The sequence below is a fragment of the Anabrus simplex genome, chromosome 5 (assembly GCF_040414725.1).
Source record: "Anabrus simplex isolate iqAnaSimp1 chromosome 5, ASM4041472v1, whole genome shotgun sequence".
NCBI lineage: Eukaryota > Metazoa > Arthropoda > Insecta > Orthoptera > Tettigoniidae > Anabrus > Anabrus simplex.
In genome coordinates, this window is record NC_090269.1 from 42,415,518 (window position 1) to 42,434,394 (window position 18,877).

The window sequence follows — 18,877 nt, forward strand, 5'->3', positions numbered from 1 at the left end:
GTCCAATGTAGGCCATAAAATGTAAAATAAAATAAAATAAATAGATCACGCCATCTCTGTATCTTCACCAGTGTAATATCACTTTAGACAGCTGGTTGGTTAAGAAATTGTTTTCAATGTTATTTAAGATCATTTTAAGGTATGTTATAGTGAACTACCTGTTTATATTTCGTGTTACAACAGATTTAAAAACTTAAAAGGTTACATTAACTGAGTCAATAGTTAAAAGGAATGGTTTCTAATTAAATACTGAGATGTTAAAATGAGTTTAGACAGAATGAATGGATGCATTTATCAGATCCATGTATTTACATATAGGTGACAGGAAACTGAAAGTCAAATTAGCTACAAGAGATTTGAACCACTTCAAATGAGTTCAAACATCACAGACAGACTTAGTTCATATCTAGGCTGTTCCTGAGCACTGTTCAGTCAAATTTCACATATTCTACTTTTTGGCCAAAGGTATTTTTAAACTAAAGAAGAATGAAACAGTTGTAGATTCTAACTACAGTGAACAGCTTCTGTACCCAGAAATGGAAAACTAGGGCCAAAATGATACTATTGAGATTCTGCCATCAAGTGAGGATTCAAATTTTTTGGAAGTAGCAATTTTATGCCAAACATTATAATGTCATCAATCAACAAGACCTGAACAAAGCAACATATATTAGAACTGATTTCGCAGAATGAGATGATTTTAATGAAATAGTACATTATCCTAATGATTTTTTAAAACTCTTCATCCTTCTGTTCAGGCATGCCAACCTCACAAGTTAGACTTTAAAAAGTTGGATGCATTATAATTCTTCTTTACTTGTTAAATACCAAAGCTGGTTGTATAATGAGACTAGCTGTGCTGAAGTCAGACAAAGGTATTTTTCACACAGAAAGTCTGTCCATCTGCATACTCAACAGAAAGCTAGATCCATAGATGTCATCTTCAAATACCAATTTTGTCTTGAAGAGGGGCACATACAATCTTCCCACTAGTAGTTAACACAAGGAGGAAGATATGGCTAGCAGTATGGAAATATACACTATCCGGACATCTCCCCAAAACAGTCCTCTTAAGTGTTCCTTGGATATAAAGCCCAGTAGTAGAAGAGTGAAAAATAATTTCCTTAGTAACATTTGTTCTGAGATTGAAGACCATGCAAACTAAATTCACAGCAATGTTCTTTTCGATAAAATCAGAATAATCACTCAAAAATTCAAGCCACATTTCTGGACTAAACAGAACCCTCAGGGAGGTGACGATGTATAAAGAGAATGCTCTACAGACATGGAGATTGTACTATCAGGATTTCTACAGTGAACAATGCAATGTACAAGACCAAGTGAAGGTAGACAAATAGTCATACTGAACCTAGCATCTTCTGAGATAAAGTAAAAATGGCTTTGAAAATGTTGAGAACTGAAAAGCATGTGGGCATGATGAAATAATAGCTGAGGTATTGAAAGTTACTGGTGATGCCGGAATTGAAATGCTGCTGAAAATCTGCCAGGCAATATTGAATTCTAGAAGATGACCTGAGGAATGGGTACAATCCACTTCCAGTCCAAATCATAAGAAAGGATTGAGGTAAACATGTGAAAATTATTGCTTTATTGTTATTAAAGTTATGCTTCATATCATACACAAATGGCAGCATTCTTAGGTACCAAATTTCTGAAGTCCAAACTGAAGAGAAAATGCATTAAGGCAAATCATAGAAAAGGCTGTGTTTTATTGACTGCCAAAAGGTCTTCATTGTCATTAAATGGAATCATCTCTGGAAAGTTTATAATGAATGGGTTGGCCACTTCATCTAATTGTTCCCAAGTCTCTGTATAAGGAAAATACAGCCACTGTCAAAATTCAAAATGAGCAGTCCCAGGAGTTTTGGACGAAAGCTGGAGTCCGCCAGTGATGTATCCTGCTACCACTACTTTTCAAACTCTATAGTGAATATGGAAGGAGAACTGCACTGGATGACTAGGATAAAGGATTATCCACTGAGGTGGGGGGGATGGCAAGATCAACAACTTGAGATTTGCTGATGACATCAGCTTGATAGCATCATCTGAAGAAGAGTTACAGAGCTGATCAAGAGTGGAGGAAACAAGCCTAAATATCAGATTACATCTAAATCGACAGAAAACCAAGCTCAGGATTGTTGACTCTAAGAACAACAACAGTCGACATATCCAACAGATTGAGGATATGAATTTGTAAATTAGTATGCATATCTAGGCTCCTTATTGTCCAATTCTGGTGATTCCAAAGATGAAATAAAACAAAGGATCGAAAGAGCAAAGGTGGGAAGATGTGGAAAGATGATATCATCAGCAATTTAAAAAAAAAAAAAAAAAAAAAGCAGCTTGTTGAATATCAGTTTTCTCAGTCTACTTGTATGGCGCAGAGACATGGAACATTCTACAACGTGATCATCCACAGCCAGAAAGTTTTAGAATGTGGTGCTGGAGAAGAATTCCGAGGATTCCTTGGACAGCTCATCGCACAAACATGTCGATTCTGAACCAACTTCAGAAAGTTTGTCTGTCATGCAAGGTCTTTCAGTGGATCACACGCTACTTTGGTCATATAACACACCCAGAAGGTAGTCTTAAAAAGTTGACTGTTGAGGGGAAAGTCCAAGGAAACAGACCATGAGGATGAGTATCAATACAATGGACAGATATGATGAATAGCCACACTGAAGGCTATGGATAGAGAAGAATGGCGGAGTATGGTTCATCAGCTAGATGGCTGAATTATGAAAGACACCTCAGCGTTGAAGCAAAACTAACAACGGAAAGTGGACATTAGGTGTCAGAACGTCTCGGGGGAATGACATAGCATTCTACCCGCAGTACTGTAGCAAGCGAAGTTAGTGGTGTGGGTCGTTAGGGTCTGGAGCAAAATCGCCATTCTAGTTCATCCGAGAGGTGTTTGAAAGGACTGAAGTCAGGGGCTCTGAACAGTACAATCCATCTCTGAAACCTTATTGCTGTAATATGTCTTGTACCAGGTTTATTTAATAGCCAACTTGTGCATATAAATCGCTGACTGAATAAAAACTGTCTCAGATGAAAATGTTTCTATTCTAAAGGCAGAGAAAAAACTAAGAGGCTGGCAATCAAGAACCAATACTCATTTTAAACTTCATATATCACTTGGTTAGCTCCCTAAGTGGATTATATATAGGAGATCTAACCTATGACCCATTATCACCATATGGTACTTTAAGACCTCTGATGACACACACTAGAGTCCAGTCATCAAATTAACATCTCAATCTCGAAGACCAGGGGAAGTGGTGTTCTGCTTTTGCTTCTAAATGGCAGCACAATCAATAGTTGAATCTGGTCTGCAGGTCACCCAAATGGCTACACTTCACAAGGTCTGCTACCCAGTAGCTTAGGCCATTTATCATCATCATCATCATCATCATCACTGTTCCGGGATCTCCGTGGAACGCGGAGGTGAAAGAAGGTGCGGAGGTGAATGGGTCTAACTACAATGTCAAGAATTGAATTTAAAACTTAAACTGAAGGTTACATTTTCAGAACTTTAAACTTAACAATTTGTTTTGACAATATTACAGGTACAAGTAGCAATCATTAAACAAGATTGGGAAAAATCCAACACTTTGGGCTTTAAGCCCCTAGTTTTACAATTTTACAAAAGGAAGACGAATTATTTAATGAGGGGCAGAAATTCCCTAATTCAAGAGCACTTGCTCCCTAAATCACAATATCTAGCCTCCCCAGATGCACATTTTACAGTTACAAAACTTGACAAAGAGCTAACAGGCTCTCAGTTTCTTATTGCCTATTGACAACATTAAATCAATCTCTGGTCTCCCAGACCACCATTTACTAATTGAGCTTACTTTTACAGGAGTATTTAATACCCAACCTACTGGGCCTTCATGGAAACTAACAGGTTAAATAACTGGCCCAAACACAAAAGGAATGGAAACACAGGGTGTTCCAATATAATGAACACTTAAAAACCTAAAAGGCACTAGGCCGATGAAACAGGGGCTATTCCCAAACTACTGAGGTAAGTTGTATAGGATTTACTTTAACACTTTACAGAAGAAAAGTTACAAAACGTAGTCATCTCAATCCAAGATGAAGGGGAGCTCGAGAGGGTACATCACTCTCTATCCCCGATTTACAGTTAAAGCTTTTATGAAGTTTTTACATTAGCCGGTAGAAAGTTACATTTATAGAAAAGTAGGTTACATAGTTAACGATTCAGACCTTTCCCTCGGGTTAAACTGCGGAGTTAGCAAGAAAGAAAGATGTTATGTGGCCATTACCTTGTAGATGTACTGCTGACAGATGAAAGAAGCCGCCCGCCTCCTGCTTTGACACATACACTCAGTAAGATGATGATCAATTGGCCAAGAGACATGAAAAGCCGCAGTTTATAAACCCTCAGGGAAGGTTCGAGATCTTTCACGACTAAACCAGCCACACCCCCTCAATTTTATTGGTTAAATCCAAAGTGAAGAAGAAATACGGGATTGGTAGGATATTAATTACAAAAATTAGGGACTGGCTAAATTCAAAACTGGCATAAGAAAAGGAAGAATTGCCAACCCAAAAATAAATGAACATCAATCAGTTACAAAGACCTAGAAATATAAAACTTCTTTAAATTATAAGTTCTTTCACTTCGCACCAGGGTGCATGATCATAATTTTTATTGGTGTCATCTGTGGAAGAATGTCCAAACTTCTTGATGAATGTCAAACGAAACAAGTAGAAATTCACTCAGGTTAGGAAACTGCACATTAACAAAATTACTCAATATTTAGGTGGTGACATCTTCTGAGTAAAGTTCTAAGTTGGTGTAGCTTCAATTTCACTGTTTCACCAATAGAGGAGTTCATTTAGGCGCTAGTTTTGAATGCGCGGCGTTGAGGTGTACCTCCCGGTACAATCATAATCCTCATCATCATCTAGATAAAAGAAACTAAATGGAATTCCTCTATTCACTGGGGCTTCAATATTCTTATAAATAGTGCAGAGATGTTGATTACACAGCAGCTCTTTGTTCTATTTAGTTTACAATAAAGAATGTTCCAAGTAAAACACTGATCAACAACATTAATTCTAGCATCTACATGTTGTGTGGAAGAGTGAGGTGTATAAATACACTAAAAAGTCATTGAAATAGAGTTGCTGTTTTGGTAAAATGGTACTATAGGTGGCAAATGTAACTGTACGGTGTGACACGTGAATGCAATGTCATCAGGCATTGTATTGACTGTGTGAGTAACAATTAAGTAGAGGATTGGTAATAAACGAGATTTCAGCAAATCTGATTGCTGCCAGATTGTCGGTACCAGACGTACAAACCTTTCTGTTGAAACAGGAACGCCCGTACTTCAGATTTGCGGAGAGCATGGATAACCCCAAGGCATGTACGGTTCATGCTTTAGAGAGTATGAGAGAAGGGTAGTGAAATAAGTTCATATTTAAAGTGGAACTTGCAGTTTATTCAAAAGAAGTGCATAGAAATTATATCACCTTGTACAGACGAATAGTTAGATTGCCCTTGAAGATGTGGAGGAGGCGTCGTCTTCCGTCGTCGGCGTCGTCCCACGTCGTCGGTGTTGACCCACAGCTGTTGTCAGCCCTTGATGTTGGCAGAGACTTGAACGTGGGGTGGTCGTCTGATGATAGTACAGCGTGGAATAGTTGTTAAGTTTCATATTCCACAAAGTCCTATGAAAGGAGCAGAGAAATGTAGAACTTTCGCACAGAATGTCAATGGAATCTGATACGACACTTCTCTACTGCATTGCACTGCGGATTAAGGCGAGACACTATTAACTGGTCGAATAGGTTCCACAGTAAATGGTGTTGGACACACTTTTGAAAAAAAAAAAAAGATGAATTCAAAGTCACAGTTCTGTGAGAATAATGCCGTAGGCACTATCGAATTTGAAATAATAAGCAATGAAAAAAATCTGGAACTTTCTGAGATGCGATAATTTAGCATTTCACTCAGTCTTGAAAGAAAATAAATTAAGTTCGTTGGACAGAGTCTCTGCACTGTTTGCAAGGACTACATGCAATGTCCTAGCACACACACACTCGTAGAAATAAATTAAAACTTCTGCGAAGACAGAAAAAAACAGTTTATGACAGTCTTATGAAAGAGAACCAAGTTCTGTTATGACTTAGCCTTAACGAAAATCACGTAATTTCTCAGAGGTAAGGTTATCACTGAGGCACAACATTATACGTAAATTTAGGCAGTCTTTATGAAGGGAATTGACATAGTCCCTCGAAAAGAAATGAAGGTACCGTATTGCACGAATCAGCACTGTCCTTGAAAGAAAATATCGGCACAGTTTTATGAAAGTAAATATGAGCACAGTTCTGTGAAATGGATTAACACAGTCTTTGAATGAAATGGATTGGCACAGTTTTATTCATGGAAATGTTAACACTGTTTTCACGCGGAGTGATTGACACAGTCTTTGAAAGAAAAGTAGGCACTGTTCTTTACGAAATAAAGAGACACTGTCCATAAAAGAATTGTCTTGTCACTATGGCACAATTCTTACAAAACAGCCTAACACAGTCTCTTGTAGAGGAAAGCACAGTCTTTATGTCCTAAGTCCTTTAAGCTCAGTTTCAAAATGTACAGTGTCTTCAATTACACAATTCACACAACGAAATGAAGTTACACGGCTCGACAGACTGATATTAACGAGAATAAGCTTTCGCTTTCACATAAAATTAGAGTCCACAGAGAAGGCTTTCAACACTAGTATTACGTACTTTCGAACCCCGGTCCTCAGCCGGACAGAGTAACGAACCGTATCACATAGCGAGGCGACTGGTTCACGACGATGTGCTTGCTCGCACACACACACTGAGACATGCAGTGACACACTGACCCACTCAAGGCTGGCGACTTCCTTTTATTGCCGAAGGTCGGACGGCGTGACTGTAAATGTGAGCATCTTAAAAAATGCTTATTTCGGCCATCCTTCCGGCGATTTTAATGAAATTTTGGCTAGCAGCATTTATTGTCCAGGCCTACAAGGTAACGTTCTTGAAACTATGATTTATACTTCCATTCGTGATGAAATGCCATAGAACGGGAGAGAACTTTCGGTGTGACGTCACTTGGCCTTGGCTGGCAGTCTGGAGCAGCGCTTGTTGGCACGCTGTCTCCCACAATGCCTGCGCGCTCGGCGCTTGTTTTGAATGCATACAGCTGGGTGTTAACGAGTTCCTCTCAAGAAATACATTAACGCGAATGCTCGCAGGGCATTCCCGTTTCACCATTTCTAAAGTCGTATAAGTAATAGGATTTCCACAGGCCACAGTCTCAAAATTGTACGTGGATTCAGGCAGAACCACCGTTGTCAAGGTCAGCTTCCAAGAAGTACGTGTTTCTGACAGGGGTTTCCATCGGCTAGCCCTGATGGACAAACCACATAGACGAGCTACAGTGCACCAGATCACTCGCTTATTCAATGCTAGACAACATCAAAGTGTGAACAGCCATACAATCCAGAACCATCCCCTCATAATGGGATATACAGGGTCTCTCATACAGTCATACCAAACGCACGGTGTTTGTACTTTGCGGTATGGCAGCTGCCTCAGCCGAACTTATGTTATCTTAACTTAGAAAAGATGTTCAAAGTGTTGTCCACATTCTGCCACATGCGAGTGAGTTCTGCCACTGTTATGTTTCTGATTTCATTCATAATGTTTTCTTTCAGTTCCTCCAACGTGTGTGGATTTGTTTGATACACTTTCTATTTCAGTTTACCCTACAAGTAAAAATCACACACTGTTAGATCTGGAGAATGAGAGGGAAACAGACCCACAATGATCACACTGTCTGCAAACGCTTCCGAGACTGTAAAAAGGGAATCTTCTGCTGTATGAGGAGGGGCTGAATCTTGTTGAAACTACCCATGTGATTTTTCCTCTTCCATTATCTGACGGAAGAATGGTGACAAAATCTCATCTTGGTACCTCTCGGCATTTACCGTTGTCTAAAAAAAAAAGGCCCAATTATTCATCTTGCACTAACAGCACACCAAACACCAATCAATCTTCCTATCATAATGAGGGACTTCATAAACACTATTAGGATTTTCTGCACTCCAACAGCAAAAGTTATGACTGTTTACACGACCATTAAGATGAAACCAGGCCTCATCCAAAAAGAACACAAGCTGTGGGTCAAATAAACGATCATTCAGTGATGCAAGCTACCACTCATAATATCTCACTCTTGTAGCTGGATTATCAGGTTTTAAACAATGGGCCGTGTAAACCTGTACGATTTGATGTGTAACAGCTTTGTAGCTCTGCGTGCAGAAGAAACCAAAACCCCTACTTGTGCTAATTTTCTGTGATTTAGTCAGTGACCATTCAAGATTCGCACCAATGTCATCTTTCCTCTGTTAAAAATGTTTGTGTGCGTGCATATTTTTATTGAGCACTGAGCCAGTAGTTCCAAATTTATTTACAATTATGTGAATCTGTGCTCGTGAAGGTTGCACTTCACCAGGAAAATTGGTGAACAAATGCATTGTGTACCCATCAAGCCAACTTGTACTGTATAACTTTTACATACGATAATACAGTGTTGCAATGACAACTGTCTCACCACGTTAACAGCTGAGATCCAGACTGGTGACTCATGCTTGCCAGGTCAAACATGTGCAGGCTGTTTGCAAGGTCAAGAACTGTGGGCGCACCTCCCATACTGCAGCTGCCTTAGCGCAGAGTACAAACACTGCGTTTGCTCTGGGTTTATGTGAAATACCCTGTAGAACCCATCATCCCACTAGAATACAAGACACAAAGACTGACATGGGCAAAGGAACACTGCTACTGGACTCTGGAAACATGGAAAAAGGTTGCTTGGATAGACAAGTCGAGGTACCAGTAGGTTTACACCAATGGCAGGGTACAAATACATTGCAAAGCAAGTGAGAAAATGGATTCCTCTAATGGTGGTATCCTCGTATGGGGATTTTTCACATGGGATGAAATGGGACCACTGGTAGATTTGCCAATGTCCCTCAGCAATCAATGATACAAGAACCTGCTGTTGGATCATGTCCATATATTTGTTTACCTCCAACATCCTGTAGAAAACCTGTACACCGGCCATCGGTCCTGAATTGTGGTCAACTAGTTCAATGTAAACTCCATGGACATGAGGATGCTTGCCTGAACTGTAACCGCTCTTTCGAGCGTACATAAATAAAAATAATAATAGAAATAGTAAATAACATAATAATAATAATAATAATAATAATAATAATAATAATAATAATAATAATAATAATAATAATAATAAGGTAATACCAGTAGTAAATAATATAATACTTAATAATATGACAAAGGAAATAGTTGTAAATAAAGCAGTGGCAGAGTATTGATATCAAAACATAGAAGCGTGACGAGTATCTTTTAAATACGCAAAACTAAAGCAAATAAGTTATATGAAACACTACAGGCCTAAAGTGACAACTAAGACAGGATGTGGAACGTGCGGGAAGCCTTTAACGAGGTACATGGAACGTATGACGTTATGGGGGAGAAAAGACTTACATGAAACACCCTCTAGCTCAATTATATTAAAAATAACAAATAACCAAAATTACAAGAGATTAAATTACATAACAGAGCTGCAGATACTTTACACACTTGACTAACGGAATGATTACAAAACCAAAACACAAATGAAAGGATAGTTGATTAAAAGACAGGAGAAAGACTTTAAATTACGAAAGCGAGAATCTAGGGCAAACTCAAGACACGTTGAATATTAAAACTTTGAAAATCACATTAACCAAGAAAATGCTGAAATGCAAAGGAACTAAATTAAATTAAATTAAATCAAATCAGAAAACATAGATAATAACATGAAAATAGCACTGAAATAACGCTTACCTCGGAAAGGCAGGAGTTCCCGAGGGTAGAAGCCCTCGAGCGCGAACGCTCGCTTGGGCGGTCGGATGGAAATTGACGCCGAGCTCACGCATCATTTTTCGAAGCCGGCCACAAGGCCGGAAATGGCCCGATTACAATCAACCAATAAGATCAAACTTACCCTAGATTCCTGGACCTTTTTGCCAATAGGAAATCTTGTGACCATATATGGTCATTTTAACATCGTTAGCAATTGCACAAGGTCTGGAACATTACGATTACAACACCAAAATTTCATCATAGGAAACCACGCTTGCAGTACAGGTACAGGATGCTCCAAAATAAATCACCTTACAAATTTTACATCAGATTACATAAAAACTACATTTAAAAAAAATCACTTCAAAACACTTTTTCATGTTGAAATGTTCATACAGTTCAATATTTCTTGCGGTTACATAAAATTCCAGTAGAGTCCAGAGTTGCAAAAAAAAATTAAATCCTTCAGATAAATAAAAAAAATTAAAATTTACATTTCCAAACACACTGTAGTTTCAGTTCTCCGTCCCACCAACCGGTGACATGGACCATAAGCTTACACTACCGCAATCTAACTGAGGACATCTGGGATGCTGTCAAGAGGGGTGTGTGCACCTTGGACCAACCAATCTGTGTGCATTGTGGGGGTCATGGGTAAGTATGGCTCCTGAACACCTCCAGTGTCTTGCAGAGTGTCTTGTACCAAGCCACATCACTGTCATCTTCAAGAATAAAGAGGGTGCTACAATCTACTAGCCAGATATCTCGAATTCAATTGCTCATTAGTGTAAATATCACTGAGAGATTAAATGAATAATGAATTGTATTCTTTAAAACAATACACACCTGAAAAATGGTTTGATCTGATGCCACACAAAACGTGAAATGGTATTTGATTCCAGCGTGTTAAACAGCTCATTGCATTCAGGACTGGCATCTGTATCATTAATATATTCTCGTCCTCTACGATCCAATTCTCTCAGTAAATCTTTGAAAGAACCAAACCTTAAATCAAAATAATAATATCATGATAAATATTCAATTGATGGAACTGTAAATAATTTTCCAATTAAAATTCAATGGACACAAACATTGAGAAATACATACCCAGCAATTCTCTCCTTATTCTGCAGAAAATTCATTACGTTCTGTGAACTCTGACCACAAAGAATTCTCTGAACAGCCAGAAAATTTGCATATATAGTAGAAATATTGAATTCTTTTGCCACTGTTATCACTTCACGATATTGATCCACAAACTGTGATGTACCACTAGAAAACATAAGAACAAATATTATTTCACAACTATACTAGTATAAACTCCTCATTTAACAGCAGTAATATTTATGTAGTAACATGATCAAGCAGCTCTCACACCATTTGATTGATCCACAGCGGAAAGAAAGCCTAAATACCTTTCATACCATTTACTTTCAACTGGATCAATAAAGTCCTCGAGCACTATAGAAACAATGTCTTTAAATATATCACAACCACATCATGCTTCAAATAAACTTTCAGCTCGATAGGTCATGTTGAGAACATATATTACATGATATAGATACATGATACACATTTTACAGGTGAAAGAGAAGTTTTGTACAGGAAAATAATAACCACAGACACATTGGTGGAATGATAGGGTAAAGATTAAAGTGAAGGAAAAGAAAATGGCATGGAAAGCATTGAAAACATCTAAGACTGAAGAAAGTAGAAGAAAATATGTGGAGGCAAAGAATTTGACCAAGAAAGTAGTGGAGGAAGGAAAGAGGAAAAGCTGGACCTTATTCACACAGAAAATGAGAGATGATATGCACAGCAGCAAGAAATTACTGTATGGTATCTTAAGAAACAAAAAGAGAGATCAAGTAAACACCAGATTTGTGAAGGATGAAGTGGAATAATATTCACAAAGCCAGAAGAAATAAGAAATAGATGGAGAGAGTATTTTCAGAAGTTGCTGAACATGAGTACTAATGACAGTCATTCAATGGACGACCAGGAAAGGCAATTAGTTGATGAAGAAATGGACAAAGATATTACAATGAATGAATTTGAAATGGCAGTAAGAAAGATGAAGAATGGAAAAACTGCTAGAATACATGAAATTTCAGTGGGGATGATAAAGGCAGCTGGAGCTGTAGGCCTGCAGAGGACATATCGAGTTCTCGGGATTGTCTGGGAGAATAAGGAAGTCCCTGAGGATTGGCAAAAAGGAATAATCATCCCAATTTTTAAGAAAGATGATAAGAAAGTATTGAAGAACTACAGGGGAATTACTCTGATATACCATTTTGCTAAGATAATGGAGAGGGTACTGGAAAGTAGGATAAGGTTGAGGGTTGAAAATTAGATACAGGAAAGTCAGTTTGGTTTCAGAAGTGGAAGTCAACAATAGAGCCCATTTTCATTATGAGACAACTAATAGAAAAGCAATGGGAGTATGGGAATGATATGGTGATAACATTGACATTGAAAAGGCATATGACAGTGTCCCCAGGACTAAAGTTTGGGACAGTCTGTGCAAAAAGGAATTGGACAGGGATTAATAAAAATGATCATGGCAATGTACAAGGAATGTTGTAGTTGCGTGCAAACACAAGTTGCCAGGACAAGTTGGTTCAAAATCACTAGTGGGCTGAGACAGAGAGGTGTTCTATCACCAATCCTCATTACAATAGTAATGGATGACATGAAAACAGCAAAAGCAGCATATGGAGGAAGAGAAATGAACATCATGTTATTTGCAGATGATATTGTGATTTGGAGAGAAGAGGACATGAAGGTTCAAGAACAGTTGGATGTGGTGAATGGAAAGATCGAAGAATGTGTATTGAAAATAAGTGTAGAAAAGAGTAAAACTCTGTTATGACTAGAGGGGAGAAAGAAGGAGAAGGTTAGATTAGACTTGCAGACAAGCTCCTGGATGTAGTGGAGACATTCAAATACCTGGGGCGTGAATTAGTGGAGAATGCTCGACTGGATGCTGGAAGCTGTTTCTATCAAAGTGTAAGAAACATGTTATGGGACAACTATGTACAAGATGTATTATGTACTGACAACAACTTACAGAGCAGAAATTGGACAATGACAAAGAGGGATGAGAGTCGAATATAGGCAGCTGAAATGTTCTTGAGGAGTATGATACAGAAGAGTAGAAGAGACAAAATAAGGAATGAGAAAATCCGGGAAGAAATTGGAGTGGAAAAAATGAATGATGGAATAGAGAAGAGCCGACTAAGATGGTTTGGGCACATAAAGCAAATGAGATGAAAGAATGCAAAAAAAAAAAAAAAGTGATGGAAATGCAAATGCAAGGAAGGAGAGGCCATAGACAACCACGATTGAGATGGAAAGACACAATCTAATGCAGTATTACACAAAGAAACCTGGACTGGGACACAGTGTTGGAGGAGCAGTGGTGGAAAGACCAAAGAAAGTGGAGAGGAACCATATTTGCCCCTACCCAGCTATAGCTGGATAAAGGGAAGTGATGATGATTACTGTATTTATTACAGGGATACCGTGGTTTACAGAGGTGAAAGAAGGTGTGGGCATGAATGGGTGGATATAACACAATCAACCATATTTGCCCCTACCCAGCTATAGCTGGATAAAGGGAAGTGATGATGATTACTGTATTTATTACAGGGATACCGTGGTTTACAGAGGTGAAAGAAGGTGTGGGCATGAATGGGTGGATATAACACAATCAAAGGACTGATTTAAAACTTTAAAATTAGCAGTTTTATTTCTCGCCTATTTTTTCTTCTTTTTCTTTCCAAATTTTAACAAAACAATTCGCTAAGCAAATAACACAATCTTAATAGCTTGCCAAGTAATTAACAGTTATTTACAAGGTTAGCTTGTAGGCTTGAAACAACGCCTTTAGAGAGATCTAAAATAACAATTTTACAGGCTGAGCTTGAAGCTCCCAATTACAACTACAAATGAGCATAACTGCTCCCTTCTAACCTACAGTCATAGGGAAAGATCTCCCAATTCCTTTTACACCACTAGGAGACAGTATTCAAAATATACAATCTTCCAAAGAGCACCTTTGCTCCACAAAATTATCTAGGAGACTACTCTCCAAACATTTCCACCCTTCCAAAGGCACCATTCAATCTTTACATTAATAGGAGGGAGCGCCTTTGCTCTACCAATTTACAATTAGGAATCTATTTTCGAAAATTCACACTTTTCAGGCCTCCCTAGGCAGAAACTACATTTAACAAAACAGTATTATCTGTCTTCAATGCTCAACAGTCAAGTATTTTTTTTTTTTTTTGCTAGGGGCTTTACGTCGCACCGACACAGATAGGTCTTATGGCGACGATGGGATAGGAAGGGCCTAGGAGTTGGAAGGAAGTGGCCGTGGCCTTAATTAAGGTACAGCCCCAGCATTTGCCTGGTGTGAAAATGGGAAACCACGGAAAACCATTTTCAGGGCTGCCGTTAGTGGGATTCGAACCTACTATCTCCCGGATGCAAGCTCACAGCCGCACGCCTCTACGCGCACGGCTAACTCGCCCGGTAGTCAAGTATCTTTAACATGAAACTGAATGTCATCGATTGCAACAGGGGTAACACATACCTACCCATTCTACAAGGCCTTTGGTAAAAACAAAAGGTTAAATTACTGGCAAAAAAAAAAAAAAGAGGCGAACACTTGCACTCCTAGAAATTTACGTTAAATACATAAAACCCTATTTGGGCTTGTGGCTCTACGTTATAGAGGCTAAGCCTATACTACTGAGATGACTAGATGGAGAAAAGTTAAGTTGCAGAAATTACAAGATAGAAAAGGTTACAAAATCACAGTCACCTCAAAATGAAGTTGAGAGGGAATATGAAAGTGTATCTCACTCTCTATTCCCCGATTTTGACTAATTCGTCTTGTTTGAAATTTACATTTAGAGTTTGAACTTTACATTACTAAAGATTTGAAACCTTTCCCTTGAGCTAGTTTTGAAAGACTATCAGATTTTAATCAGGATCTGCCATTATCTTGAGCTGGTGGACCTCTCAAAGATGGATGACGCCCTACCCCCCGCCTCCTTCACTCACACATACTCTGTAGACGGGAGTGATCGCTAAGACAACCTGGTCCGAAAATGTGCCAGCTTTTATAGCCGAGGGAAAAGTTCCAGAAAACTCTGGGCTAAGGCCCGACACACCTCCAATTCTGATTGGATAATTAAATAAATACCAGAAAATTTTGATTGAATGAAAAATAAATATACAAAATTTTCTATTGGCCAACATCCTAAGCTGGTGGGAAGAGATAGAAGTGTTATAAACTTTAACACACCAAAAACAAAGAATAAATGATTCAGTTTACTCTACAATTTTAATAGTTCATCTTCACACCAGAGGGCATACCATGAGTTTATAGTAGCGACATCTGTTGAGAAATGTCCAAACTTCTTGTATTAGTTGTTGCAAACTTCATATATCGGATGGCATTCTCCAATGTGCTTAATTTAAATGTACTGGGCGGGTGTACCTCCGGTGCAGTATTAAGGGATTTAAATTACGGAGGTCGAGTCATAAGTCATGACAACTATTTTTTTTTTCTCACAAAGAGGAGACAACACGGAAAATCTAAGATATGCATTTGGAAACGTACGGTATGTACTTGCGTATGATGCCACTACATGGTGTATGTAAACAACAGTGTGGGACTAAAGCACGCCCCCAAGTTCAGTGTGTGTGACAGCGTCACAAGATGGAAGTCGACAATCAGGAGCAATGATCGTATATTAAAATAGCAGTTCTCTGAGGCAGAAATGGACGCCAATGCCATGTAGAGCTGTGGGAAGCATTAGGTGTGTGACTATGATCTAATCCCCAAAGTCAAGAAGCCATTACGTGGACAAGGGTTTGCTAACAAAGAGGACATCGTAATATCATTTCGGAGAGAGGTGTCACACATTAGCGATACACATGCAGCAAATGGTATTCAGCACCTGCCCCACTGCTGGCAACGCACAGTGGAAACCTTGGGTGATTATTTCGAAGGTCTGTAACCAGTGGAGACCTGTCCTTTGTGCGTAGTCTTGTGTATGTGCTGTCTATACCATAATAAAGCAATGTTTACCAGAGGGACTTAAAGAGTACTTTAAATTAATTGTTATTTCAAATTAACAAGCTTTTACTATATACACAAATTTTTAAAACATATCTATTCAGTAAAACAACTATTTTAGGTCATATCTTATATTTAAACATTATACCCAGGGACAAGATGAAATCCTACCCAAATTATATCCTTTAATAATTATTTTTACTCTGGAAAATAAACTTTTAAAAGATACCCTACTGTACTGATTGATAAATTCAATTTTTAAGACTATCTAACAAACTTCAGACATTCACCAAGACCTGTCATTCACCAATTCAGGGCTGGTTCTATCATGTACTGGTGAACTAGACAGTAGCTACAGTGGAGAGAAACTAACCAGAGCTGTAAATCCTTTGTTGCTATAGTTTGCTCACTACCACCTATGTGGAAGCATTCAGTAGCTACCAAGATAATGATATATAAGGGTTGGCTACAAATTGCTGCTTTTGACTGTGATGCTGTCTATAGGCAGGAGTATGAATGTCATTTCAATCATATTATTTTCCTTTTCTTGCTTCAAATGAGTATCATTAACATAGTTTGGCCAGAACAAGGTGTGACTATAGTATTCCAAGCAGATTTTATAATAAATTTTAAGAACATAATCAAATATAAAAGAATAGATTCTGTAATAAGGTGACCAGAGAAGGTTATCCAGAAATTCATGGGAATACCATAAAGTTGCATTTAGTTTCCAAATGCTAATCAGTTCACTGTACCAAATAAATAGCCTTTCTCAGTACCAAAGGCAACTAGCATAGTCCACATATACTGTATTAAGCTAATTTTAGACATCAGGGCACAATGTAATGGCAAAAATTGCTCAAAAAATTTTAAAAAGTAATAAAACATCCTGGAACCATGCAACTTTTACAGTTCTATTAAAAGTTATGTGCGGCCTCCGATTGCTATATGATCTTCACAGAAAAGATCAATGATATCAAGAAATTAATTCACATTCAAACCTGCAAATATAAATTTATTCCGTACAAAATGGATCAGAGTTTCTGAGCCTTATTTCTATCTACACTGTGGGCTGACCTAGGGCAGGGGTGCAGAAATTTTCTCTGAATTGAGGAGCCAGCCCAAAAGTTTAGGTGCCAGCATGAATCCCACCAACCTGATCCCTTTAAATAGTCAAGTTGAGCTAGTTAGCATTGAACTTAGTATATATTGTTAGGAGTTGTGAAGAATTGTGCCAAATTAGCTTGGTTTGACTGGTCATCACACTCAGGTTTCTTATTGCGTCTCATGTTCGAAGGCTAGCACAATATTAAACAACCACAAAAATACACAATTTATGATTTACGGATCAAAGCTCTGCATTTATTAAAACTTGAATAATAACAAAGGACATGTGTACAACCACTAGCATGTAAATACAGTACCACAGATTAACTGTACTTTTGACTATGTGTGTCTATGAAGTAATTCGTTCTCAATTCTTCCCCCAAGGACTTTGCTCCTGTAACAGATAAGGGCCAACTGTGTTGTGCATGTGGACTATCTACTATCAGTAGTGAAAGTCTCTCGTTCTTTGATATACACAGATGGTCATGTGCAGAAGAATAAATATATATATATATACTCTATTATTTTTGGTCTCGCAGTTATTTATTTTTGAGAAGATCATGGCGTGGTTTTAAGCTCGTTCAGAGACGTCATGTCATGTCACATCATATGTCACAGAGCTTTTGTTGCATACTGATGGGTGGTAAACGAAAGAAAGTATGAAAAAACAGAAAACAGACTTTTTTTGGGGGGGGGGGTGGACTTAGGCGCCAGTAGCAAAAACGCAGTTGCCGCAGCTACCTGGCACCTGAGATTTCTGCACCCCCGACCTAGAGTGTGTGCTACATAGAATAAGGCAAAGAAATTTTAGCTCTCAGGAAATACCTTGTTTTTATCTGATCCTTGAACCCCTCAATAATTTACCCCTCAAGCAACTGAGATTAATGCTGCCGCTAACATTGCCTGGAGTAGTCAAATGGAAATAACCTGCACGGCAAATTACTTGCTCCTTACCATCAGATAGTAGATCCATGCTTCAGATTCAGTCTGCTAACAGCACTGCAAAGTCTAAGTACATTCTAATTATGCGATTTTGAAGGCTATTTCTTCAACTACAAAGACTTTAAAAAAATGAACAGATCATTTAAATTATTAGCAACAATGAGATTATGGTTGAAGCAATACCTGTCAAATTACTTACATCACAATTTCTCGAAAACTACTACTTCTCGTAAAATCTAGGACCAGTCGCTGGGAGATATTATTTAGTTCTTGCCATTGTTTCCAATCCACAGAATGCCCAATATTATTCTCTAAATAATCTGAAAGCTGAGAAATAAAAATGGATTTATTAATAACATTCTGTTTTTGTACATTAATGTAATTGTTATAATATTATAATGGTATATTAACATTACACATGCAGCCCAGGTAATGGTCAAGGTATTACTCAAACTGACAAGAATAGAAGATAGAAGAAAATCTAGGAGAAGACCAATTTGGGTTTAAAAAGAAAGGGGCACAAAAGCAATTAGATGTATGAGGATCCTAATGGAAAGGGTACTAGAATTTAACAGAGAAATATATGCTTGCTTCATAGACAGGGAAAAGGCTTTTGATAGAGTGATCTGTAAAAAGTTATTAAATAGGAATAGACTGGAGGAACAGGCGTGGCATCAGAGAATTATACAAACAACAAAAGAGTGTAGTGAGAATGAAGAATGAGAAAAGTAAGGAGGTTCACATTGGCAGAGGAATGAGGGAGGGTTGCTGTTTGTC

The 18,877-nt window shown here is 38.2% G+C and overlaps 1 protein-coding gene across 1 annotated transcript in view; it reads right to left on the reverse strand.

The window, feature by feature from the left end:
- The window catches only part of LOC136874341 (phospholipid-transporting ATPase ABCA1-like), a 372,334-nt gene that overhangs the window by 299,494 nt on the left and 53,963 nt on the right, over positions 1 to 18,877 (reverse strand). The window contains 4 exon segments of the mRNA XM_068227760.1: positions 5,556 to 5,727; positions 10,807 to 10,965; positions 11,068 to 11,232; positions 18,300 to 18,427. Of these exon segments, the coding sequence (XP_068083861.1) occupies positions 5,556 to 5,727; positions 10,807 to 10,965; positions 11,068 to 11,232; positions 18,300 to 18,427 (624 nt within the window).